Raw genomic sequence first — 27,961 nt, 5'->3', positions numbered from 1 at the left:
AACAGACATTGGGCTCCATGGAGGCAATCAACTTGTTTATAAATCCATCTTTACAGTGAAAATAACATTCTTTGTTCAAGGGATTCATGAACACTAAAATCAGTAAAAGTAACAATTTAAGAAATATACTAAACATATTTATACAAAAGCACTGTACTTTATTAAACTCCATACAAAATGTGATTAAAAACATTAAATAGGCCATGAGTTTTACTTTGAAGATCAGTAAGTCAGTTTTTAAATGTAGTTATTTTACTTTGGTCACCTCAGCTGTCTTATAGCCCTTCCTCCTTCATTACAAGCAGGTGCTGTAAATAGTAACTTTCTGGCTTATATCCTTCAGGAGTGAACGGACTTCTCCTTCCAGTCTTTCTAATTCTTGAGCTTTATCTTCTAAATATTTTTGATTGTCCTCATATTTTCTTTCTAAATCTGTGAGAGAGAAAAAGAAAAAGCCTGAGCAGTTTATACTGTGATGATCTCAAAACCTAATAATTATCTTTGCTTATAAGGTTTTATTAAGTGCCTGAGACAAAGTGAATGGATTTTCACCTTTTAAATAAAAAACTATTAATGTATTTATTTTTAAATGCTTTGTGAAAGCATGAACCTAGGTGAACAGACCTACCTTTCAGGAGCTGAAGCTTGCTGTTTGCTTGAGCCAAAAGTGTTTTTGCTTCATTTTGTAGCATTTCAGCTTTCCTTCTGGCATCAGCTGACTCTTCGGTTTTTTTGGCAATTAAATTTTCTACTTTCTTATATTTTTCATCAAGTTCACCATCCAGAATCTGCAGTCCCACATTTAGACACACGAAGTGATAATGTTAGTGTCAGTAATTACATATAACAACAGTAGTATAATTGTGGCAAGCTTGGGTCACACAGGTATTAACTTGGACAGCAAGCATTCTGGATTAAGGGCCCCCATCAAGGGGGCTCAGGCTTCAAGCTATTCAGTGGTAAACAATTGAAACAGTGGAATTACATACAATATTGACATAACTTTTAAAAACATTTTGGAGTTTTAACAGGTCTCTAGGGCTAAGCCCTCTCCTGCTGATTAGCACTTTTCTATGGAGACATTGTAGAGAGAGTAGGAGTTTCTCAAAAGTAGATGTGCTGAGATTCAAACATTTAAATTTCAAAAAGGGCTCATTTTGAAGAAATGGAAGGAGGGCCATCTGGATTCTTGACTAATTTAGGGTTTGTAGAGACTTGTTACTAAGAAATTGGGGAAAAGACAGGTTTAATTAAAGGAAGGGTGAGATGATAGCATATGTGGGTGGTTGAGAGGAGAAATTGGTGTAGGTTTGGAAAGATGGTTACAAGTGATTCTTTTGAGAAACACTTTGAACAATAGCCACTGTTAATAGGAATTTCACGTCAAGGGGTTTTGTCCCTATTTATTGTAATCAATGTCATGTATGCAAAATGATCTGTGAGAAGATTATTTGGGAAATTCATGCTCTCAGAACTGCAGGAAACGAGTGGAAAAGAAAGATGTGGAAGTGAAATTTTCTTATTGTTTTGTTCTTTTCCCTGACCCAAGAGGTATAGGGTAGAGTGGAAATTCTACAACTAGAGAAGTGAAGAAAGAGCATTGAGACCGGTAAGAGGTGCGGAGACACGGAAAGTGCTGGCACCTGGATGTGCTGTTCTTTAAACTGGGAGGGAGATACAAGTTCCCACCCCAAAGCCAAAGTAATTTCAAGAAAAATCTTGAAATTAATTTTAGTTATAACTCCCTATAGTGTGAACATTCTCCCCAAAAGTTTAAAAGCGTTCCTTGGAAATAAAACCCAGACAATTTAGAAATAAATTACTTGGCTTCTTGGTGAAAAAATTGGGTCATGTGAGATTTTCTCTGCAAAATTAGAGTACCTTCCAGTGAGAAGCAAGAGAAGGGGGGTTTAATTCAAAATGAGTGTGGAAGGGGTGAGATGTTGGTTCCCCTCCTACTAGTTGCTCTCTGTTGTGAACTCTTTAATGATTTCTCAAGTGGCCAGGTAATTACTGTATGCCATAAAGATCTTCCTGATTGAAATACAGAAATAGATGCTCAATATGCTTGTTTTAAGACTTCCACCCCTAAGTTAATTTCATTTTTCCAAACCCTGTCTACATTTGGATTTGAGGATCTAGGTCATGCTTATTGGATACTTTTCATATCCACTTCCATTCTTTTCCATCTGTGTCTTTAAAGACTGCTGTGTCGGAACAGGTCATTTGGAAGTTTCTGATGACTAACCATATTAGGGCCGTGCTCCTTTTTAATTCCAAGGAAGGCAGTGAGACTAGTTGCTCCTTGATCAACACAGCCATGAAGTGACAGAGATGTACTTACCTTTTTAACGTCTTCGGCACTTTGTTTCACAGCATAGACTACTTTTTCAATATATTCTGCCTCTCCAGAGTTTTGTGCTGCCTTCCGCTTAAGTTCTTCCATATTCCTTTCCAGCTCGCTGATGCGCTGGGAGGCGTTGAATAAGGTTTCCTCAGAAGCTGCTGTTTCAGACTCAATCTAAAAATATAATGTCAGTCATTCAGCAAGCCATTAACCTAAGAGGTGGTAGGAAGTGCTATGAACATAAGTTTCTAGGAAGATTTGAAAGACTGCTATGCCATTTTATTCTAGACGAAAAGAAGTAATTATTAAAAAGAAAATATAATTTCAAGGAAGCATAGTAAAGTGCCCAACTTTAAATGGTGTTTGACACATCTCATGGTAACTGTATACTTTTGGTACTTCTGGTGATCTAGGCTGAAATGCACATGAAGTTTCTCCTTAGGGTAAGAACCACCCCAGGCAGCTTGATGTGTTGAGAAGCACTTTAAGGACATCTGCAAATGTTGGCCAATGATCACAAACAGATGTGAGAAGAGGGATTTCCACATAAACTGCCAAATGTTTGTGGGAAAATTATAACTTCCAGTCACCTTTATTTTTTTCTATCAACTTGAAAGGAAACTCTAGTAATGGAGTTTATGGCACTTCAGAAACTACCTGTAAAATTAATGACTGAAGACATGGAGACCAGGAATGTTAAGACTGCACAATTACTGATAGGATTGGGAAATGGGAGCTGTAAATAAAGTTAGTTAGGGGAAAAACATCATCTGGGCAACTGGCGAAAAATCCACATTTGATTTCAAAGTATAATGAATAAACATTGATTTTTTTTTTAAGACTAGCCAAAGTAAGCAATCTGGCCCATGATAGAAAAACCAGTTTCACTCAGCACTCCCTTTTTCTTAGAAATGATTCTTAAGGATGGGTCTATTTCCATAGGATTATCTCTGAGTAATAATAATGCCATAGTGAAACTAAAATTTGTATTTCAAACCAAATGATTCTTAACCTAAAAGTTTATCTATTAATTAACTTAGAAAAATTCTTAGAGGCGGATAAACCAAGATGGCGGCATAGGTAATCACCTATATATGCTGCCTCTCACAACCACATCAAAATTACAACTAAACGGCAGAACAACTACCACCCAGAACCACGGGAAAGCTGGCTGAGTGGAAATTCTACAACTAGAGAAGTGAAGAAAGCGCATTGAGACCGGTAAGAGGTGCAGAGACGCGGAAAGTGCTGGCACCTGGATGTGCTGTTCTTTTTTATTTTTAAAAATATATTTTATTGATGTCTTTACAGAGAGGAAGGGAGAGGGATAGAGAAGTTAGAAACATTGATGAGAGAGAAACATCAATCGGCTGCCTCCTGCACACCCCCAACTGGGAATGTGCCTGCAACCAAGGTACATGCCCTTTACCTGAATCGAACCTGGGACTCCAGTCCGCAGGCCGACGCTCTATCCACTGAGCCAAACCGGTCAGGGCGGATGTGCTGTTCTTTAAACTGGGAGGGAGATACAGGCAAGACTTGGGGGGACCCAGGCACATACGGGGAGAAACTAGACTATCTGGCATTGGGACAGAAACGTGAGGGCAGCTTACTCTTAGAGGTGCTTGCAGTAATCATTGTTCCTGCGTGGGGCGCGGAGAACCAGGGACTTCTCCGGTTCAGGGCAGCCATTGCTGTTTGCTCTGCCCTGGTGATTCCCAGAGACCCCACCCCACCCAATTTACAACCCCACCCAAGCTGTGCGCATCGGCTTTTGCATATGAATGGCCTGTCCATTTGCCTAAAACAAACTGCAGCTGGGTCAGAGAACCCCAGAGATTCCAAAAGAAGGCCCACTACCTGGCAGCAGCAACAGCCTTGCTTCACAGCTGGGCCTTGTTTGGGCACTTCCAAACCCCATACAAAAAGGAGGAATCTGCAGATGTCTCTGTAGCTCCTGCTGGGAGGCCCTAGACAGTGACTGACCTTGCACCTCCTTGGAGATGATAACGGATTACAACTCTTCACATCTATAAGAGACACACTCAAGGGGCAGACTCAGCACCAAAGCCCTACTGAAGCAAGTCCTGCCCCATGAGGGTGTTTCCTGCACAACAGATCTTCCACTGTAGACACAGCTGGTCACCACAGTCAGTTGGCCTGGAGGTCAATTCCTCCCAGTGATACCAACAGCAATCAAGGGTTAACTACAACAAGACCGCGCAAACATCCCACAAAAGGTTGCACCAAGAGCATCTACCTCAGGTGACTGGGGAGGCTGAGCCACTGGGCCCTATAGGACACCAACCACACAAGGCTACTCTATCAACTCAAGGAGACTTAGCAGCTAACCAGTACATAGAAACAAACACAGGGAAGCAGCCAAAATGCAGCAACAAAGAAACAAGTCACAAATGAAAGAAATGGATGAAAGCAAAATACTGGATATAGAGTTCAAAACCACGGTTATAAGGTTACTCAAGAATCTTCTAGAAACCTCTGAGAAATTTAGTGAGACCCTCAGGGATATGAAAAAGGACCAATCAGAAATTAAGCATACAGTGACTGAAATAAAGAATAATATACAGAGATCCAACAGAAGAGAGGATCAAGTCAAAGATTTGAAATACAAAGAAGCAAAAAACAACCAACTGGAAAAGCAAAAAGAAAAAATAATCCAAAAATATGAAGATAGTGTAAGGAGCCTCTGGGACCACTTCAAGCGTACCAACATCCGAATTATGGGGGTGCTGGAAGAAGAGAGAGAGCAAGATATTGAAAACCTAGTTGAAGAAATAAATGACAGAAAACTTGCCCTACCTGGTGAAAGAAATAGACCTACAAGTCCAGAAAGCACAGAGAACCCCAAACAAGAGGAATCTAAAGAGAACCACACCAAGACACATCATAATTAAAATGCCAAGAGCAAAAGACAAAGAATATTAAAAGCAGCAGGAGAAAAACAGTTAATTACCTACAAGGGAGTACCCATACGACTATCAGCTGATTCCTCAACAGAAACTATGCAGGCCAGAAGGGAGTGGCAAGAAATATTCAAAGTGATGAAAAGCAAGAACCTACAACCAAGATTACTCTACCCAGCAAAGCTATCTGACCTTCAATTCTGAATGATAAAGAGCTTCACAGACAAGAAAAAGCTAAAGGAGTTCATCACCACCAAACCAGTATTATATGAAATGCTGAAGGGTATTCTCTAAGAAGAGGAAGAAAAAGGTAAAGATAAAAATTATGAACAACAAAGTGACAACAAATACATATCAACAAGTGAATCTAAAAATCAAATAACCTGAAGAACAGAATAAACTGGTGAATATAATAGAATCAGGGGCATAGAAAGGGAGTGGACTGACAATTCTCGGGGGGAAAAGGGGGTGTGGGGGTACAGAAAGAGATTGGACAAAAGTCTTACACCTATGGACGAGGACAATGGGTGGGGGGTAAGGGCATGGGGTGGGAACCGGGTGAAGGGTAGCTATGGGGGGGAAAAAAGAGGAACAACTGTAATCTGAACAATAAAGAATTATTTTTTAAAAAGTTAAAATAAAAAAATTCTTAGAGTAGTTATAATTCATAGGAGATAAGCTTTATAGTTTTACTAGTGACCCGGTGCACAGATTCCTGCACATTGAAAGAAAATTAATTAGAAGGTGGCTGGCGCGACTGGTCAAGACAGGTTGGACACGCCTTGGAGCCAACCTCCCGTGGTCCCTCCCCAGTGTCTGCAGAGTGAGCGGGGTCCCTCCAGCAGGTGGGGTCCCTCGACCTGACCTGCGGGTTATGGGCCGAAACCAACTCTGAGACCCCCCGAGGGGTCCTGGAGTGCGAGAGGGCACTCTGCAAAGTTGCTGTCATACAGGGTCTGGAATGCAAACGCAAGTGTGCAGTAAACCAGATTCGGGGCTGACAGTGCCCCAGCAACAACATAACCCACAGCCGAAGGTGGAATCGCGCCACCTGGTGAGGAATCGGGATCCCTCCTCTCTGGTTCCGGGGTGCGTCACCCAAGAACCACTGCAGCTCAGCAGCTCCTGTGCTGAGCATCTGCCCTCTGGTGGTCAGTGCACCTCATAGTGACCGGTCGGACGTTTGGACACTCAGCACATTAGCCTCATATAGTTGAGTGAATCGTTTCTGACAAGCTTTTCATTAGCATAGTTGTCTTAATTTCTTGTCACTAACCTAAAACACTTACTGTCCCCCCATTCCCTGAGAAACAGACCATTATTAACATGCATCATTAAGGCAAATACACCTCACCTACAATTTGATTAATATTTTAACTTGCTTTTCAAAACAGTAATTTAAAAAAAACCTGAAATACTGTTCATGTTAGCATACTGAAAAATAATTATAGTGTTAGAACATAATTTTCTAAATTTGAACATGTAGCCTCAAGAAAAGGCTTTATTGGTGCTCACAGTTTAAGAGGAAGTGGCGGATAAACTGCTGGGCCTGTCTTAACTGAGAGCAATAGAGGTTTGTATCAACTAATGGCAGGAAGGCAGTTTGAATAAACCATCTCCCAGGTATTAATAATCATTAAGGGCGGTTAGCCTGAGATGGCTGGTAGTACTAGGAGCATCTAATCTCAAAAATGGGGAAGGATTAGGTGAGTCACCAACTTTCTTCACCTAGTTTTATAAAAAATGAACATTCCTAAAATTGGAAGGAAAAATTTGCTTAGAGAACTGATTAAAAAAGAACTATGTTTGTATTACTTTAAGAGGATTTTTACAATAAAGCATTAAATGCAGGTGAAAAATTCTTTATCTGGTTGTCTCTAAGAGTATTGTATATAATAAAACCCTAACATGAAAATTGATCAAACAGCGTAACGACCAGTTACTATGACGTGCACTGACCACCAGGGGGCAGATGCTCAAAGTAGGAGCTGCCCCCTGGTGGTCAATGCACTCCCACAGGGGGAGCGCTGCTCAGCCAGAAGCCGGGCTCACGGCTGGTGAGTGCAGCGGTAGGTAGGGAGCGAAGGGTCCGGGACTGCAAGAGCCCCGAGACTGCCTGGGGGATGTCTGCCGGCCCGATCCCCCCGCAGGGGTCCCGGACTGCAAGAGGGAGAGGGCACAGGCCAGGCTGAGGGACCCCCCCCCCCATGAATTTCGTGCACCAGGTCTCTAGTTTTACTTATAAAACATGTTTCCCATGCATTTTGAACACAAGATTGTTTAGCTGTTAAGATCTCTATTAGGTTCCTCTAGAATGGACATTGGAAACTGTCATTTTGACACTTTGTTGCTTTCCAGTCCTTTTCAAAACTAGTAGAATTTTACTAATGATCACCTCATAAATCTTAAGACACTGGTGTTAACCATGTAGTTGCTTTGGGGCTGCTTCATAATAGCAGGGGTTTTCTAACAATGGACCTTGAAATTAATACCATACTTCATACTGCAGAATGGACTCTATGGGATCTCTTGAAGGAACAGGAAACTTATTTTAAGCTTTTTGGGGAAGTGAATATGATGAATATGAAGGGGGGCTTAATGTTCCAGTGTTGTCAGAGTCCTTTTTCGTCTTTGAAAACACGTCACTGTTAGCATCTGTGCTAAGGAAATAGTTCAGATTTTTATTCAAGTGAAAGGAATCCTTAATGTTCAGTTATAAGGATTTCCTAAGTATCAAAGGCCCTTTCGGATAAAAGAGTACATGCGAGTGCTTTCACCTACATATAATAATGACTGTAATATCTCACCGAAGTTAGCAGGTTCTGGGTTCCTTGGATGTCTTCATCTGCTTGTTTAATTGCCTTCTCTGCTGCGATCTGGGCCTTTTCTGCTTCTTCCAGAGCTTCCTTTACCATGTCTGCAGTGACTTTAACACTTGTTGCACTTTTGCTGAGTAAAAGAATGAGACAGTGTATTATATGTGAACATGAAAAGAGTACTTCTTTCAGAAAAAAACATTTAAAGAGCAGCCTTCCTGAAATGACCCAGAGAGACTCAGAAATTTCTGTTGGTTAATTACTTTTTTTACTCCAGCCTAGATACACAGAATAAGCTGCCCCAAATGCTGTTAGTGTCTTCAGATACCTGGCTCTTTTAGCTTCTTCTAGCAGCATCTCAGCCCTGGCAACGTCAGCAGCACTTTGCTGTAGAATAACCTCCACTTGAGAAAGGCTTTCAACTCGTTCACGAATATCTTCAGTCAAGTTCTGTAGCTGCTCTGGGGTGCTAGGCATTTCCATTTTCAATACTTCATTAGCAACTGCTTCAATGCTGTCCAAATCAGCACCATCCTCTGTTAAAAGCAAAGATGTTCCCGTAAAGAGGTGAAAATCATATATGGTTCACTTATTCAACAACTTAATGGTCATCTACTATGGTACTAGCACAGTGTGGTTACACCAAGACAAAACTTCCTGTTTAAGGTTTTATAATCTCTTTGTGTAAGGAGATCAGATCTGTACACGTGAGAAAGTAATGCAGACAACAAAGGATAACGGATGTGCTGCGGTCTGGGAGTCAGGGAGGTCTTTGTGGAGATTGAGGAGCCCATCAGGTTTTGGAGGATAACAGTATTTGAAAGAAGAAACGACATCTTTGAATGGAGAGACTGTGGGCAGAGTGATATGTGAAAGTTGAGTGGTGTGAATGATTAAGATTGTAGAAGATATAGAGGTCAGGGTAGAAAGCTGGGACTTGATCCTAACAGGCAATGAAAAATTTCAATTGAGGTTGAAAGATTAGGTAGGAAACTACTATAAATGCAAATATAAATAGTTGATATTCCTTGTAAGTGATGTGGATTTAGGAAACTACAGAAAGAAAAAAATCCGGACAAAGAAGCAAGAGAATCAGGCTGGCATATCTATCAGAAGCCAAGGAATTTCAAATGTCAAATGTGAAAAGAGGTAAAAACAACAACAGGTTAAGCTTTAAGTATGTCATTAGTTTTTAACCCTTTTAAAAAACTCAACGTAAAAATGGACCCCTAAGATACCTCTAAGGTAAGGTAAGCTTATCAAGTCAGAGTTATTAAATCCTGATTGTGTGTGTTTTGTGCCCTTCAGTTGGTTCTAACGCCTGGCAACCCCATGAGTGAGCCATGTTCACATAAATTCTAATGAGTCTGCCAAACAAATATGGTAGTTCCATTCCATTTGCCAGTGACAGTTATGCATGGGACTCATTTCTGGCCAGTGAGATTTATGGAGATGACTGCTCAGAGGGTTCTGGTGAATACTTCATTCCTTTAAAAAAGATGCTACAAAGGGACAGGTGGTCTTGTCTTCCATTAGATATCACAGTGTCTTTATATGAAGTCTGGAACTTTGGCAGCCACCTTGTAACCAGGAGCAGCGAGGCTGAGAACAAAGCTGATGTGCTTAAAATGGTAGAGCAGAAAAGATGAAAAGTACACGGGTATTTGAACCATAGAGCTATCCTACTATTGAAGTTATGTTATACATCTTTTTTATTAAGTCCATTTCCGTTGAGAGTTTTCTGTAACTTGTAGCCAAAACTATACTTAACTGATAACCCTCAAATCGACAGCAATACTTATGTGCTAGACCACAAATTCTAGAGATTTTCTTTACAAGACACTTAAGGTACAGAACTGTCTAACCATAGGTCTAATATCCTGTAAATAAAAGCATTACAAGGCTTTGGGGGCAATGCCAAAATAAACTCTATTTCAAGTTAAGGTTCTAACGACATTATATGTAATCTCTAACAATTTTCAAATTCAGTTCTCACAGTATATGATTGGCTCTCACTTTTTGATTTGCTACTTGGGTATCAGGTGTGTCTCTATCTGCCTAAAATCAGACAAGATTATTGACATACACATAGATAAACTTAAGAAATGGAAACATTTTTAAATTTGGAAATGTTATTTTATTTCCCACCAGAAACTGATTTTCTCTGCAGATTTGAATTATGGCCTCCCAAACACATACTCTTATAGAATACTTTTATATTCCAAGATAGGAAGAAATATCTAAAAGTAAAATGAAAAAATTCCTTACGCATCAAAAAGTCTCTGATCTGCTTGATCAGGTTTCGCAGGTCCTCATTGCTCTGGTCCACTTTTTCTTTGGTAGCATTGGTTTTCAACAGAACATCTTGAGCATTCTGTTTTGCCTCATCTGCCCTTAGTTTCGCTTCAGAGACCTAAACATGAGGAATAAATTACCCAGGGGACAACTTCATTCTTTCCAAGCAGACTAGAATTTTATAAATGGTCCAAAAAATGATGTTGAAAAACTAGCATTTGGAATTAAGACTTTTTGAAACAAGTATCTCCCATTTAACCATATTATATTCCTTTATAGACTGAAAGTATTCAGTATAAGATTCCTATATAGTATTCTCATGTAGGTAGGGCCAGCATATGAATTTTTTCCTAGTTGTTTTTAACTCCTTCAAAACATTTGGTGGCCTATAAATGTTCCTTAGTCTTTTTCTCAGGTACCCACATACATACTTCAGTTGATATGAACTTAAGACTTCATGTATCACTTTAGAAGAATAAATGCTTGGTTGCTTAGTAGAGAATTTTTGTAGTGCAGCTGGATGTATTCATAACCCTGCACCCATGGTAAGTAACATGATTATCTCAAATTATTGTCATGAGAAGAAAGCAAATTCTTAAACATCTATTTCCCTGATCTCACAAAACTTGCACTTTCATACGTGGTGTGAAATGCCCTTTTTTTTTTTTAATAGTCAGCACTTTGAATTGGTTTCTCCTTTTCAGACCTTCCACTCCACATTGAAAGCAAACAAACAGTAAAGACTGAGGCTGTCCGCTGAATTACCATCTTGGAGAGCTGTTCCACCTCAGCCAGGGCACTCAGGATGTCTCGGTCAAAGTCCATGGCCTTCTGCCAGGCGCTGTGCGCAGCAGTGACCAGACCACCACAGCCAGGCCCCCCACACTTCTTCTGTCCTTCGTCAGTTCTGCAGTTGGGGCCACCACATTCCGTCTCGGAGCAGGAGGCCCCTGGAGGCGTGCCACAGGTCTGCAACAAGCCAAGAGAGTGAGGTTCAGACAGTGAGTGTGCTGCAGCGTAACAGCTGGGCAGGGCCTGGGTGGCCCCGGAGAGTGTGTAGGTGGTCCTCAGCAAGGGTGCAGGATGGAGAGAGGAACAGAGTTTAGGGAATAAACTAACCTGCTTTTTCCTGCAAGGAAACAACAAAAATTTACAACCCTCATCAGTACCTTCTGCCCTAATGAACTGGAATACCAGCTGGGCTCTGTGCAGGGTGCAAACATTATCTGCTCAGACTGAATCCCGCCAATCCGAGAGCCACGGAATGCTACCCCTGTACTCTAACTAGTTTGATTAAAAAAGAGCACACAAAAACCCAGGTATTGAGAACCTTCTGTAAACTCGTGCCATGTTAGTCCTGGTGAATAGGTTGACACAAAAGGCCTGTTACCTGGCCTTTTAGTAGCTTCTCATCTAGTTAGGAAGACAGGATCATAAAGCAGCCAAGAATAGGTCAGATGTAGTTAAGTATGAAGGACAGCAGACAGAAGAGAGACTACTGAGGACTATAGTAGTTGTGGTTGGGGAAGGATATTGGCTGGTGGGATTTGAGCAGGGGACATGGGGGAACATTCCAGATGTGAGAGGGAGAGAAAACAGTAGAAACCAAGATGGATGTAACTTTTCCAAATAAGCAACACTCCATAGACTTTCCTCCTTCCTTATCTACCAAAAATCTCCAAAGATCAGAGCTTGGTCATGGCATAGACATGGCAACTTGGTAAATTACAAGTTTGCTGTATGATGTAAAGGGCTGAGCAGGAAGAACATTGTATTTAGAGCTTTCGTAGAAAATGCTTGTACTAAAAAGAAGCAAAAGATTTACTGCAGGGAAAAGCAGTTAACAGAATATTCCCAAACAAGGAAATTGATTTTAAAGATAGAGGGGAGGTGAGAGAGAGGAGTCGGAGAGAAACGTTGATATGGGAAACTAATGTTTCAGTTGTCTCTCATACACACCTTCACAGGGAATTGAACCTGCAACCTAGGTATGTGCCCTGACTGGGAATCAAACCCGTGACCTTTCAGTGTATGGGAGGACGCTCCAACCAACTGAGCCACACTGCCCAGGGCAGAAAGTATTCTTTTTAAGAAGTAAAAAAGTAGTTTTTTTAATAAATAAAATCAACTCTTTAGACTAATAATTTTGTGATAATTACAACCCCATTGTCTCTCAAATCTTTCATGTATCTGGTTTACAGTACATAAAAAACTGCAGAAATAAAATTTATTCTGTGTGCTACAGAGCACAGCTTTAATCAGAGCAGCATAAGATCTCAGGGATGCTTTCTAAAAACAATCTGACAGCACATTAGATCTGTTTTATTTCAAGAGACAGGGCAGGCATGGAAAAACCAGCACGGGTCTAGCTAAATAGACACAAAGACAAAGAATTGAAGGCACATGAAAAAACACAAAGGGACAAAAATCTCCCTGGACAGGAAGTGGCAGTATGGAGTTCTCATAGAATAATTAACTAAGATCAACACATACCATGAGAGACCAGAAGAGGTTGGCTAATCCCTAGGTAGCTAGCTCATCACATGGAAAAGCAAGCACAGGGAAGGGTGCCCATTCAGATGGCCAGAGGAGCCTGCCACCGCCACCCACTCCCAAGATTTTCTCTGATGCAAAGCAAACATCCTTTAGCATGCTTAGCTGCTTTCCATTTTAGTTTGCGGATTTTTTGTGATTACTGGGTTTTTATTAGAATTTGTAAGGAATACTGAAAGCAAAGAAGATCGAAAGAACTGGCATTTCATGCTTACGTATAACAACTGTCTCCCACTAGGTGCAATTTACACATTGCTCTAGGCCTCCATTTTCTATTAAATAGTGACAGGATTACTTACTCCCTGTTTCCACTAGATGAAATAATGAGTATATATTCTAGGCATCAATTAAATTAGTCACACTACAGCACAGACAGTGTTTTTGTCCATTTCAGAGAAACGGGGGGACGGTGAGGACAGGCAGGGAGGAAAGGGGACCATCACTAAGACAAAACAAATGGTCTGAGCTCTCACAGTTTTCTAGGCACTTACCTTCCTCTTTTCACTGACCCTATTTCTAAGCTAAGAGAGCATAAGCCTTATGAAATAAAAGTCTGTAAAGAAAGTACCCTCTAAATTCTCTGATAGCTACTCATCCATGAAAAACAATAAGGAATCAAGAGGAAGAAACAGGCTCCCTTTGGCTTTTTTTGGCCTTCAGCCTGATTTTCATCAAAGTTACTACTCAATTTCATTTGGCTCCAGAGTTACTGTTTAAAAGCTTCTGGAAAATGCAATCTTTCTAGGCGGGTCTCAGGGTTAATCTTCACCAGGTAAAGTTACTGGAACAAAGGAACATTTTAATGAACACCCATGGAAAAAATTCTTTAGCTCTTTCTAATTTTTTTTTTTTTTTTTTAGGAAATCCCAGAATGATTCTGAATTGCTCTACCAAAATGGAGTTTGCACTTCAAATCAGAACCAAGTAAAAAAGAAATGTCCACAGCATGAAAAGGATCAAGTTTAAATAAGTCACAGTACGTGAGAGCAGGCATGGTTCTCTGGGTGTTCCACAGAGAGACCCCCTGGAGAGAAGGAAGATTCGAAGCACAGAGCCTTGTTTTTAATCTGGTTCAGTCATGGTACCCCACATTGGTGTTCAGAGATGGGACCACTCCTGGTTCATTTGCAAAGTGAACAATATTAAAGACTAAGCAGGGTGTTTTTTTCCTCCTCTAGCACCATAGCTTTGAGGCCAAGCCCCCTAACCCTTACCATTTCGGCAGCAGCTGAAAGGTCTAGACTTTGCAGTTTGCCTGCTAGTTCGTCCAGAAGGCGGGCCTGCTCCTCTTGTTTTTCCCGGAACTGGGACTCCTGCTCCATCATCAAGTGTTCCACGCTTTCTCTGGTGAGCTCCGACTGCTCCACCGTGCTGTTGGGGTCCGTGGTGGAGGCATTCACCCTCTTCTCTGCCTCTAGGGACATCTGGAAATACTTGGTGATGCTATCCAGGGCGCCTAGGGCACGAAATCAAATTGCCCACAGTGAATCCCCTTGTACTCAATCTCATTAAGCAATGTCTATCTGTGGTGTCTTCCAGCCTAAAGGTACTGTATGGTTTGTTTTAAAATGCAAAAAATAAAATCTTCATTGAGAAATAGAACTTTTCTGTCATGGTCAATGAATAGACTGTCCCATTAAAGCCTCCTACTCTGGCTCTGGAGGACGCTGAACATCTGAACGAAAAATTAAGTCACCCTGCTGAATTGCTTCTATACAGGCAAGCATCCAGTTCTTTCTAAACAGCTGGCGTCAGGCAGCCTGCAGATTACGTTTCCAACTAATGTCCCCCTTTCTCAGTCATTAGATGCACTCGCAGGGCTAGTCCTGTATACATAAAGCAGCGTGGCTGTCTTGGCTTTAAGGACCTAGCCCAGCAATAAGTGATCACGTATTAAACAGCATGGATAGTGTGACTTGACATACTTCTACTTCCTTTTGCTTTTTTGGGGGTGGTCCTATTTAGACTATACTATGATAACAGTAAATGAAGGACTGGCCAAAATTATTTCCTGACTAACCAACATTCTTAAATGTAAAAGGGTTAGCAGAAGTATCAACTTAATTTCTTAACTACTCAAGAGCCTCTTTCCAAGAGAAGCCCAGGAGGTTAAACCACTAACTGAAAAAAATCAGGAAACGAATGCCATTCTAATGAAGCGACCGCTGCTACTCCCTGGGACCTCTGCTGGGCCTCAGCCTCTCTGTGGCCCAGGTCCCACGTTTGTAAAATGGAAACTTCAGTCCTCATTTGGTTCAGAGACAATGAGGAAAAGCTTTAACATTGTTAGAAGGCACTTAATTTTTTTTTTTTTCTGGAAGTACTGTATGAAAGAGGTTGCACAGAAGGTTAAATCCATGTCCAGGATTGAGTGCTTGCACGGAAAACTCTCACCTCGAATATCTGAGTTTTTGATGAATTCCAGTTGCTCAGCAAGTTCTTTCACCGTGGTGTCCAGGCTCTCTGCTTCGGCCTGGAGAGAGTCCAGTTCTTGGGCTGTGCTGTTTCTTTGTGAATCTATGTCAGATAATTTCACTTCAACTTGAGCCATCTTTTCCGTAACATCTTTGGTTAGTTTCCTGCAAAGAGAAGGGTAAGTTTATCCAAGTAAAATAAACCTTTTTACATTTTCTACTACGGTGATTTCAAACCAGGTCAGGAGTTGGTAACAATTTATTTCTAAATTCTGGTTTTATTCCCCTTATCGTTAAGAGATTGTATGACATATAACAGTTTTCTTTCTTCAAGGACTTTGAAGGAAAACAGAAGCACCGCCGAGCTGTGCGGTGGCGGGTGGGCCATGTGAAGGATGCCGAACCTCTGCTGTAACATGAGCACGTGCCCAGTTCGGTAGGTGAGCAGCTTCAAGTCCTTACAGTCTCTCAAACTCGAGAGACTAAGGGACTCCAAGCGTAGAAGTATGCCTCCCAGCCAACCACCGGAAATGCTCTGATCCAACCTCAGGGACCTCCTTCAAGATGGGACATGCAGGACAAAAGCCCCAGAGCCCGCAGGGAGTCGGCAGGAGCCACCCTGCCTTCCACACGGTCCCCCCGTAGGCAAGGGCCCAGCGAAGGAGCCTCCTCCTTCCACCAACAAGCAACCCTTTCATTTCACAGGAGAAAGAAGGTAGTATCTACGGAGAATGAAATATGATCAACATTTAGCTTTCACAGCATTTCACTGGGATCTAAACCCAACTGCACTTCATTCTGTATCTTCATATCTTCAAAGCTGTACCTGAGGCACCTACTTATATATACAATGTACGTGCACATACATCACAAAAAAAGTAATCTCTGAGGAGGCGAGCTTAGCTCTGGGTATTACTGAGTCACCAATTGAATATAATTGTCTTTTCAGGGATATAATAGTATAAAAAACTGGGAAAATGGAGAGATGCTGAAAGGTTGGGGGCCATTAGAAAATAATGGAATTTAAGGCTGAGATGCCATGGCCCAATTCAGAGAAAAAGCACTTAAAAGGATTTGTTAGGTTCAACTACATTTTATCAGCCCAATGATTGTTTTCCCCAGGCTATTATAGTTTTTCAGTCTTTGCTCTTACTACCAATCTGCTGATTGGCAGAAGGCTTTCATTTCGTAAGTCTCATACAATGTGACAATTAAAAATATTGCACATTTTTAAATAATGCCACTTTGGAACCTGAAACATGCATCCTTGTATATTGTGTTGAGAAAAGATTCATGAACCCAGTTTCCCCGAGGTGCTTACAATCTATCTGTGAATTGACTAGTGAGGGTAAAGCAGCTGCTTCGGGAATGTAAACGCTCCTCTGACAGGCTGAAGGGCACCAGTTTTTCGTTCTTCCTTAGCTGCATGAGACCAAGGCCAAGAACCATTTCCTAAATGGGCTCGCACTCAGCACACAGCCTTCTAAAACCCATCACTACGTTAGGAGGCTGGGCCGCTCCAGCCTTTTCACAAGGCAAAATTCCTCAGTAAAGGCATTATCGCCCCACATGGACATTTCCTAACAGCCCGGTCAACCACATGGTCTTGGACACAAAACCTGAGGTTTGACATCAAAGGACTTTGAATGTAGAAGGCCTAGGAAGGACCTCCTACCAGGTACATGAGCTAACGTCAGCTTTCCCTGCCTGCTACTCACAGGTAGCGTCGAGAAGAAAAGTCCATTTGGCTTCTTAGAGATGCTGATTAAAGTCCCATAAAAAAAATGTTACTGTCGTTTTGTCCTAATGTAAAATCACTTCAATGTATAGGACTTAGCTATGAAACATTCCCTTTGCTCACACTAAATGGTGAAATCTGCAGTAAAGAAAACAGCATTTGGGGAAACAAATGCTTCCTGCCCTTTCCTGTTTTGTTCCTCAGCCTAGATCTCGTTGTGCTGGTTTTGGGGGTCCTTTTTGGCAAAGGTAGTTGGAACATTTCAGAGCAGGAGAGAGATGGCGAGGAGAAGCATGGACCCTGCGGAGTTGGCACCACTCAGCTCTCCGCTTCCACCGGCAAAATACACTCTCCCGTCAGAGAGGTGATTACCCAGAGAGGGCTACGAGGAGGATCTTTCACTGCAGGGAATTGTTATAATTGGATGAATGAAGCACTGTTCCAGGGGACCAAAGGCTGAGCAGCGGAAATAACAGTCTTATCTGTGGTAATGGAATTTCCCTGGTAGTTGCAAAACATATAAAACGATGTATATTTATAATGATTTCTGCAATTACATTAACCATTTCAGAGATCACTCTTTTTGCTACTCTGAAAGGAAAAGGCAAACATTATTCTTCCCTCCTCCACAGGGGAGAAAAGCAGCTCAGGAATAGGTGAGTCATTCAAATTCACAGCCTGGCAAGTAACCGGGCTGACTCCTCAGGGGTCCTCTGTCTCCGAAACCAGTGTTCTTGCCGTGCAGCTGCCTGAGAGCACCATTTGCAAGGAGGAACGCTGAGTATCACGTGCACGTTCTATACTGCAGCTTCCACAGTTTGGGTCCCCATGATGTGCCAACGTGCACACGCCCAAGGCCCAGAGTAGAGACTGCTGGGAAATGAGTGGCCCAGCATCTGCTTTCACTCACAGGACTAGCCATGCCTGTGATGGAAGCCCCACGCCAAGCCGGCTCTGAAACAACACTGACCTCTCACGCACGCTCATTCACTACTTACTCTGCTTCCTCAAAGAGACTGCCAATGTTTTTCAGCGGCTCCGCAGCTGGGTTCTGGGCCAGGATGTCTCTGATCTCATTGACTTTCTTCTCCACCGAGTCCACAGTCTCCTGGTAAGGCCCGATCACACCACTGATCTTCAAGGCCTTGGCTTTCTCCAGGAACTTCTGGGTCCTGTTGGTCAACTCAGCGATGATCACGTCCCAAACAGCAAAGCACTGGTGGCAGGGTGTGCAGTCAGGGAAGACCCCCGAGTACCCTCGAGTGCACTTGTCACAGCGCGGGCCCTCGACACCCTCGACGCAGACACACTGGCCGGTGGACTGGACACACTGCGGCGTCTCAATACCCCGGGGGTCACAGTCACAGGCTAGAAGGGAAAGAGCAGTGCTAGCTGATCTACTAGGTCACAAACCCCAGGGACGAGGTTTGGCATTCAGAACCCTCAGTCACCGTCACAATGGCAAGGTGACAATCATCCATGACCACAGCTTTCCTGGAGAGACCGTAGCAGCTTCCTCCAAAACCTGCATTACCTCAGTCCTTGCTGACCACTTCGTAACGTAACGTAACAGTAAATAGTGCAATTTTTTTTTTGCCTTTAGTATTAAATATATTTTTATTAGTTTCAGAGAGGGAGGGAGATAGAGAGACATCAATGAGAGAGAATCATTGATTGGTTGCCTCCTGCAGGACCCCTACTGGGGATCAAGTCCGTAATCCAGGCATGTGATTAGATCAACGCTCAGCCACTGAGCCACACCGGCCGGGCGGAAGCTGTATTTAAAAAGGACAGTTATGCCCAATGAATTGTAGCTGTGTGTGCAGTGGGGGGTAGTGACCACTGCTTTCCACCCCTGGTAGGCCTTGGTGCACTGTGTTGAATCACTTCTTTGCCCTCTCCCATGATAATTTGAAATCGGTCCCGCTGTGGAGAAGTTTTAAAAGTAGATTATGGCTTTTTTGCAACTGGTTTGCCGCCATATAGTGCACATTTTTTAAGGTTATGCTTACTGTGCGGGCTCTGTAGAAATGGTTTACATGCATTGTCTCATTGAACCCTCACAATAACCCTGTGGGACGGGTGACCTGCCTCAGGTCTTACAGCAAGGAAATGGCTGAAATGGGTTCAGATTTAGCCCTTTGCAACTCAAGAGTCTGTGCTCTTAAGCTCTGTCCTGCCTCTGCCTCCCCCTTACTGGGGCTTCCCTTTAGACCCTATCAGGACAGACAAGTCAGGTGACTTCCTGATGCCAGGAGGCATCTGGCCTAAGATACAACACTGAAGAGCAGCTCCTAACACCTCGCCCTACCTGGTCACGAAACAGAATGGTGAATACTTGGCGAAATGCAATAAACTCGATTAAAAGGAAACTAAATCCGAAACAAGTCACGGGAATCCTAAGGATCTAGTTCAAAGGCTTTCTACTAAGGACAATCTAACTTGTGGGAGCTGCCACTAATGACCGCTCACAGCTCAGGCTCTCGAGAGGTCAGTGATGGAAGCCACTCCAGTCCCACCCTCTCCCTGGCTGGGCGGGCTGCATCTTAGGCAGAGCCTGATGGTGCCGAGGAAGACTGGCCAGTGGATGGTGGCTGAGATTACTCATCACAATGCCCGTGCCACTGACCCCTGGCTTACAGTCTCAAATCTCAGGTGAAAAACTTACTTTTGTGTCAACACTTGACATTTCTGAGTATTTGCATAGAATTTAAATAACAAAAAACCTGTGCACACATCTGATCTCTGCCTTAAATCCTTTCTGATAAAAGGTGTGGATTAATGAAAAGCAACCCGAATGTCTTATTTCCATAACTAGACAGGATTCCAGGGCCCTATTTCCATTCTCAGCACCGAGCACAGGGTTAACTTGCAAACTGGAGCTGTCGTCTTTGCCAAATGAGGCCCTGACCTCATTTCTGGTACAGGCATTCGAGGGACATTTACACGCCTCTATAAAAGAAAATAATCCTCCTAAAATGTCAACGGTGACCACAGCACAACAGACCCATACTCTCTCAGATGCCTTTATAAAATCTTCTTGGGCCAATAGCAATGACTTGCCTCTGAAAGACTCCCTAATTGAAACATCCTCTAGCAGCGGTTCTCAACCTTCCTCATGCCGCGACCCTTTAATACAGTTCATGTTGTGGTGACCCCCAACCATAAAATTATTTTCGCTGCTACTTCATAACTATAATTTTGCTACTGTTATGAATCGTAATGTAAATATCTGATATGCTATATGTGTTTTCCGATGGTCGCGACCCACAGGTTGAGAACCACTGCCTAGAGTCTACTCTAGACCCAGTCTCACTGACGTCCTAAGAGCTGCTCACAGCACCTCTATCCTCCAAACTCAGAGAGATGTGTTTGCAGCCTGGGACCCTGCATCTGATTCTCCCTACATCCTGCCTTATATTATTGGTTGTTTTCATTGCCTTTGTTGGCCAAGTACACCCAAGTGCTGGAGTGGCAAGTTTGCGCAGTACAGTGTCGTGGTCAGAGCACAGCCTGTGGGCTCCACTGCCTGGTTGTGAACCCTGCCATCCCCACACCCCAGCAATGTGGCCCTGGGTGGCAAGGAAACTGAGTCACAGTTTCTTTATCTGTAAAAAAGGAGTCATGAGTATACCTAACTCATAGGATTGCTTTCAGGATGAAATAACTTAATTCTAAAGTGCTTCAGGGAAGGGCTGACTCACAGTAGGCACTCAGTAAATGCTTTTTATTACTATTACTTTCTGTGTCCATGTAAGCACCAGGTGGTCTCCTGCTCAAAGTGTTGCTTGATCACATTTCCATTGGATGAAGAGAAAAAAGAGTGGTCATAGCCCTGGCCGGTGTTGCTCAGTGGTTAGAGTGTTGGCCCGGGCACCAAAAGGTTGCGAGTTCTGCTCCTGGTCAGGGAACATACCTAGGTTGTGGACGAGATCCCCGGTTGGGGCGTGTAAGGGAGGCAACTGATTAATGTTTCTCACTTTGATGTTTCTCTTTTCCTGTCTCTTTAAAAATCAATTAAAAAAAAAAAAGACATACATATCCTTGGGTGAGGATTTAAAAAAATAAAGAAAAGGCAAGTGCACTCCCATTAAGGTTTTCCTCATTTGTCTTTTACATAACCATGTTTTTTCCCCATAAGGAGGATACCTGGCTATGGTTTAAGTCTTTCCATGAACATATTGCTAACAAGGTGGCAACAGAAGGTCTAAAATTCTGTTCAACAAACGATTCCACTGGACATTTTTGGCAATTAACTACGTAATTTGAAAAAAGCAGCCACATTCTTTTCCCATACTCCATCTAATTTGGGGTGACACCTATTCTTGTTCCTGCCGATCTCTGGATCCTGTCCCTTTAAGAGCAGTATTCTGAAGGGCCGGCAGGAATTCAGCTATTTCCAGTAGACAAGGACCAGTTCGGCTGAACTGACCAGCATTCCTTTCCTTCATTTGAAAAGTAGAGAGTCAAATTTCACAGATGGCTGGACTGCAGTTTCATCAATGAAAAACTGATTCTGATCTCTCTCTGGAAAGATACCAAATGTCTAACATGCATAAGGTTTTCATTTCAAATTGCAGCTGGGAAACGGCTAACGCTCCTGAGGACATGTGCTTCCTTCCCTGCCTATTGACCAGAATTGCTTCTCCAACCGGGTAAAAAGACGCCCCAAGAGTATTTTTTGACTGAAGTGGAAAGGTTGCTTCTCATCTGACAATTTAAAACTTCACGGACACATACTATGAAGGAGACGCTCCGATCATCTCTTACACTCACGGGCCTCTATAACATTGCACAGTGCAGACCATCTCGGATGAGCTCCAGGGGATCTTCCCCTCTCTCAAGGGAAAGGGAGAGGCGACCAGGTGGACCTGTGGCTCAGCCTTGCTTTAAGAAATGGGATTTGGGGGCAGAGGATCAAAAACTTTCTCTTGGAAAGAAGGAGAGAGTATATAGCAAAAGTGAACCAAGCAGGATGATGAAGAATAGCACTTTGAAAACGAGACAGTCATTTTCAATGGGCCATAAGAATTCCACCTTCATCTGTAAATATATTCTTGGTTACGGGGTCAGTAGATTTCCTCCACTTTTACTAAGTTTTCTTATCATTTCAAGCCGGCTCTCTGAAAGGTAGGGAAATGAAGAGTATTGCACCATTTAATAGATACTGAGGCCTGGGCGGGGGGGGGGGGGGGGAACCCTAGTAAGTCAATGCGAGAATGGGAAACAACCAATGGACCTCTTTGTCAGTAGGTAGAATCTTTCTGCTTTTTAATCCGTCCTCACTTCTCCAGCCCTCCTCTGCCCACTGAAGGAAGTCCGCCTCCATGGCTTGGTATACAAGGCTTTTCACAATCTGGTGAAGCCGAATCTCTCCGTGACTCTGTCCAGTGAAACCGTTTCCTGGGGGCACCCCTCCCACCCCAGTCTTGCTGCTACATGCTGTCCTCACGGTCCTTTAGCCAGAACAACAGTTCTCTCTCTCTAAATATCACAGCAGGTCCTCACTTGCATTTGTCTTTGGGCAAATCACTTCACCTCTCTGAGCCTGAGAGAGCTCTAGACTGTGGAACGGAGATTACACTTCACTCACAAATTGTTTTAAGGATAAAATCAAGAATTTGCATCCCATATCCCTAAAAGCCCTCAGCACACGGCAAATGCAGTCAACGACTACAGCTGACCTTTCCTATGAAACCTTGCCCGACGACTTTAGCTCCTGCTGGTCTGGCCTCTCTGACAGGGAAAAAGGTCTCCGCCACAGGTTTCTTCCCCCTCCATTGCACTACTTTGCCCCGTTTCCCCAGAGAGCCTGCAAGTGCCTCCGGTTCAGGTGGCAGCTTGTCTCGTGTGTCCACGCCCTGCAGGCCCAGTGGGCCGCGCTCAGGGCTGTGTTGGTTCTCTACCTTTCCTTCTGAAACAAACCCACCAGGGCCAGGGTAGGTGCTACATCCAACCACCAGGAAACGGGGTCCATTCTTTTCTGCCAGCAACCTTGTCCCAAAGTAACACGGGACTCCAGGTATCATGCCCAAAACTTCACTGACACTTTACCTCGGCATTTCCATTCTACTGTAAGCGCAGGAAATGTAAAATTTTTAATCTCTTAAATGTGTTGTTTTTTGCTTTACATCCTCTCCCTCCCTCCACCCCGCCTCCTTTTTAGCCTCAGTAATATAACTTCGGTTTTGGAATGAAAATTGGAGAGTGACTACGATTTCACCTGCAGAAAGCAGCTGGCCGTCTGGTCCAGGGGTAAGCAAACGTTTTCTATCAAGGCTCAGATAGTAAATATTTAGGCTTTGCAGGCCAGTTGGTCTCCGTCACACTATTCAGCTCTGGCATTGCAGCGTGAAGGCAGCGCTGGACAATTCGTCACACACGGGCACAGCTCTGCCCAATGAAACCTGACTGACAGACAGTTAGCTGTACTTGGCACCTGGCCATGGTTTGCCTGCCTCTGGCACAGCCCAGCTCTTCAGGGACCATGCCCTGTGACCAGAATTATGTAAGACAACCCTTCCCTCTACTAACAAGAGTATGGTGATTCTCTAAAGAACCAAATTAAATCTGATTTCCTGAGTCACACTGACAATAAATAAAGGATAAAGGGGTTGTAAATGAATCCCAGGCCGAGAAAGGAATACAAAATTCTAAAAATGTATGCCCGACCAAAGAAATGGACTTCATTTTTCGACTTAAAACATGTGAAATGAGAAACAAGCATGACGGCCACTGCCCAGAGCGTCCCACCTCTGGCCCACATTTCCCGCCTGCCCGGGTGGAAGGAACACTGGCCTTTCCCAAGACGCGCGACTCTTTGCTCTCTCTGGGTCCACAGAGAGGTTCCTCATTGACCCGTGGACTCCGAGGGGCCCGGCGCAGAGCTCAGGCTGAGGTTGTCTCTGACATGGTCAGCCGTGGGCGGGCGCGTTCTCTCTCCATCCCAGCACAGTGGTGGGCTTGTTCAGACTTGGCACGATCGGCCCAGCGCCTCAACCCGCCCGGACAATAGGAACATTCAACAATTTATATGTTGGAGCCTCTACTGATTTGTCTTTTACGTAACGGCATTTCTCCTCCACGAGGAGAATGCTTAGCGAGGGCCTCGGCTCTCTATAAGGTTATTGTGACTGAGGTGGCACCACAAAGTCTAAACCCGTGCCCTGTTCGACTGGAAGATCTGAAGTTGAAGACAACTTGGCGATTCATTATGTAATGTGAGAAAAGGGGTCGCATTCTTTTCTCATAGTTCCCTCTAATTTCCAACGATAACCATTCTGGTCCCTGCCGATCACTGGGGGTCCAGTCCCTTCAAGTTCTTGTCCTCCCATTACCATGAGTGACGACATCCCAGTGCACGGAGAGCCCCGACTCCATCCGCTTCTGCATTTTTGGTCCCTGCCCTGGTCCTGCTCCTACTGCCTCCCGGCACACGGCTCTGCGCGGGGCCTGCCCGGGGTTAAGTCACTTCTCACTCCCGCTGGACACTTTCTGAACCAAGAGCTTCCTCCACAGGGTGTCAGAGGCATCTGGGCCCCAAGTTTCTTATGTAACGGACTGACCTTTTTTCTGGGCAAAACAACGAGTTTGGCAAACAGTTCGTGGCTTTCGCTCTTTGCAAAGTTTCCAAAGCATGATCAACTTTTGACCCAAATAAAACTGACACTGTTCCTACGCCACAATTTTTCTGGCAGGTTGAGAGCCAAGACTTTAAAGATAAAGGGTAAAGATCCGAGTACTAAATGGACCATTCTCTGATGGACTCTGGCTCCGGTCACAGGCTTTTCATGCGAACTGCGCTGAGATGGAGCGAAAAGGTCAGAACGCTTTGGCAGCCAACGCGATTTTCCCAGTGACACATGCTAATAGAATCGGGTATGAGCAATGATAGAGCCATTATCTGGGGGAAATCAAGCCGCTGGGACCTTAGGGCCATTACAAGATTGAGGGGTGTAGCAGAATAGCGGTTAGAACTCTGGGGAAACCAGATTCCAAGCAGGGTTTTCCTCGCAGGAGATATCTTGGCGCACGTGGTGCATGGCATGTCCTGGGCATTGAATGGTAGTGAGAAAATCAGCTCCCATTAAAACCAACATCTGGACCGAGGACCGATGAATGAAAAAGGCCTTGTTTATTGACACAGCAAACATCATGTCCTTTGTGGAACAAACCCTAACCTAACTTAAGATGTTGGTCCAAGTCCTTCTGGCTAAGCCTCAATTGGAGAAACAAGTCATATGCCCTTTGTTCTGGTCTTGTCCACTGTTTGAAATGTTCCTGCTGTTCAGGAACCGTGGTTGACTTAAAGAACACATAGTATCTGGGTCTGTGACCTTCGGTAGGAGAAAACGAAATGTACTGCTAACGTTCTCACTACGGTTGTACCCAAAAAAGAAAAAGATACATTAAACATAATTTTTTTCCCATTTTTACAGGGATAATACACTGTATTAAATATGTAAGGTCTTAATCTACCTGGGTTTGATTACAGAAACTAATCAAGTATTCTGTAAATTAAAAAAAAGAAAAGAAAGAAAAAGATAATTTTTAAATTTAGAGTTCAACAGGGACCCAGAATTTCAGATATGTAACAAAGAAAAGATATCAAAGAACAAGTATGAAACTACAGAAGATATTTATCTATAGCTGTAAACTTAAAACATAGGGAAGAAAGCCAAATAGGAAAACAGAATAGACACAATCTTTTAAAATCTTTTCTGTAAATGTTTTTACTCCCATATCTGAAAAGTAATCTGGCAGGTCAAAAAAATATATACTGCTACAGCATAAGACTTGAGCAATCCTAATGATTCACAGGATTTTAACAGGTTTCTGTTCTTAACAAAATGTCAGGTTCTCTCTCCCAGTCCTATTCTACCAGAAGCTTCGGTAGGAGTCTGGGCTTTATTCACATCGACAGACCTGGAGCGCCTGTCCTGTTTGCCTTGCTGTGCATGAAGGCACCCGTGACTGTGCCCTGCAGTTCCCCGTCGCGGGGACGCTGCACATGGTACCAACGCTGAGGGTTTACCAGTTTATCGAAATACCTGGCTGCTATAAGCATTTTGCAGAAAAGCATTTTAAGAAGCAATTTTGTGTATCTGTGATACCTGTGTGTGTGTGTGAGTCTGTGCAGAGACAAACAAGCATTTTAAGGAGGAACACAGCAGGTCCATTTTTCACTACCCACACTTCCACAGGGCCAGGTTGTTAGATTTTTAAACCAATGAGTGTGAATTCATTTTGTCATTAAACATAGAGTTTGTATCGACAACTTAATTTGCGCTGCACTTTAGAGTTTACACAAAGCTGTTCCCTCCACTCTGAGCAAACACCAGCCGCGGCCTTACCTCGGCACTCCACGTTGGGGTCTCCCCAGAAGAGCTCCTGGCACTCGCTGCAGGTGCGCCCCCCAAAGCCAGGCATGCACTGGCACTGCCCTGTGAACTGCAGCCAGAAACAGGTCTCCGTCAGCGGGCTGCAGGGCACACGCCCGTCACACTCTCCTTCCTGGCTGCCAGTTAGGGGAATGGGACTGAGCAGCTGGCCTGAGGCCTCCACACCCTGACTGGAGAGGGAGTCCTACCTCTGTCCTGGGTGCCAGGGGCTAGCTGCCCCTGTGCCGAGCACATCACATCTCATTACATGCTTCTTCACCTCACGGACAGGCCCCTGGGCTCACCTGCCGGGTAGCCCTCCTTTCCTTCCCGAGGGTGTGTCCCTGAGCAGCTCTGACAGTGCTGCCGGGGCTGCCTTTTCAGGCCATGTGGCTAAGGAAGCAGTCTGATCCAGCAGCCAGGGACCTTCTAATGTGGGTCGGCAGCAGGGGGAGGGGGGGCCCTCTATTAAAAGGCCACGGCTGCATCGGATGGGGCCTCCAGGTATGGTGATGCCCCAGCCGAGGGGAACAAGTGACGGCTGACAGGCAGTCTGTGCTATGTTTGCCAAGCTGTGGGTCCTGCGGCAAGAAAAGCTGGGCCACCAGGAAGGAGCCTTCCTCTCTCTGACACAAAGGCACCAAACAGCGGTCCCCTGGATTCATAGAGGCATCTTTCCTCAGCCCTGAGGCCTCCCCGCCCCACCCCGCCCCCCACAGCACCTCACCTCATTACAGGACGGCCCGAAGGAATGAGCCGCATCACAGTTGCATGGGTCACACCCAGTCCCGCTGGCCAGCTGCCAGGTATTGGGGGCACAGCGGTCGCAGTTCTGCCCGACCACATTGGGAAGACACGGACACTGGCCGGGGGTTTTGTCGCACTGGCAGTCGGAGCTGTTACAGTAGTCCTGCACGGTGCCCAGGGAGTTGCAGACACACTCTGGAAAAAGAACACGACCAGACTGACTCACACAGTCACGTTCATAAACTACACAGGCAATGCAAGTGAGCTAGCCACCTCCCAAGGGCTAAGATGTTCCCTCTCCAGGTTGCAACCTGGAAATGCAAATAAGCAGTGAAAAGAATGGAGGTGGTAAAAAAAACTAAAAACACCACATACACACAAGGAACTCCAGCTACTGTTCTTCAGAGGTTCTGAGGATGTTCTATTCTGCACAGCCCTGACGTTCCCCAGGCAGACGTGCACCACGGCACGCTCTGTGTAGCAGAATTTTCAAAATACTATGCACCTTTAATAAGATGCTGGTGAACCATTTTTAAATTGAGGATTTCACTAGAAATAATTTAAAAAATATGCCGTGGGAACTGAGACATTTAATGATTTCAAACTCTTGGCAGGGAGCTGGCAGTAATGGATGTGTGAGACAGCAGATAGGAGCCCTTAAGCTAGTAAGACTTGAAGGAATCCAGCCCTGCAGGTCCTCAACATTCCACACGTGTTTGCATAAACAAAGACGGGGCCTGGGGCTGT

The 27,961-nt window shown here is 44.0% G+C and overlaps 2 protein-coding genes across 2 annotated transcripts in view; one reads left to right on the top strand and one right to left on the bottom strand.

Annotated features, from left to right (window-relative positions):
- DLD (dihydrolipoamide dehydrogenase) overlaps window positions 1–14,130 on the top strand; it is a 31,197-nt gene extending 17,067 nt beyond the window's left edge. The window contains exon 13 of the transcript XR_002827536.1: window positions 13,796–14,130. The gene's annotated coding sequence lies outside the window, so the exon portion shown is untranslated. The remainder of the gene's footprint in view (window positions 1–13,795) is intronic.
- On the bottom strand, window positions 15–27,479 carry LOC102439104 (laminin subunit beta-1-like; the record flags this gene model as incomplete). The annotated part of the gene is made up of 12 exons (XM_006107916.3): window positions 15–432; window positions 629–788; window positions 2,345–2,521; window positions 8,079–8,220; window positions 8,416–8,623; window positions 10,356–10,500; window positions 11,148–11,351; window positions 14,150–14,391; window positions 15,330–15,514; window positions 18,086–18,455; window positions 26,441–26,537; window positions 27,195–27,479. Coding segments are annotated over 12 exons (2,352 nt in total), but the record flags the coding sequence as incomplete, so codon positions are not given.
- Between the last annotated feature and the right edge of the window lie 482 nt (window positions 27,480–27,961).

The sequence above is a fragment of the Myotis lucifugus genome, unplaced genomic scaffold (genome assembly GCF_000147115.1).
Source record: "Myotis lucifugus unplaced genomic scaffold, Myoluc2.0 scaffold_1573, whole genome shotgun sequence".
Classification (NCBI taxonomy): domain Eukaryota; kingdom Metazoa; phylum Chordata; class Mammalia; order Chiroptera; family Vespertilionidae; genus Myotis; species Myotis lucifugus.
The sequence above is the reverse complement of the archived record's forward strand: the minus strand, read 5'-3'. Positions and strand labels throughout refer to the sequence as shown.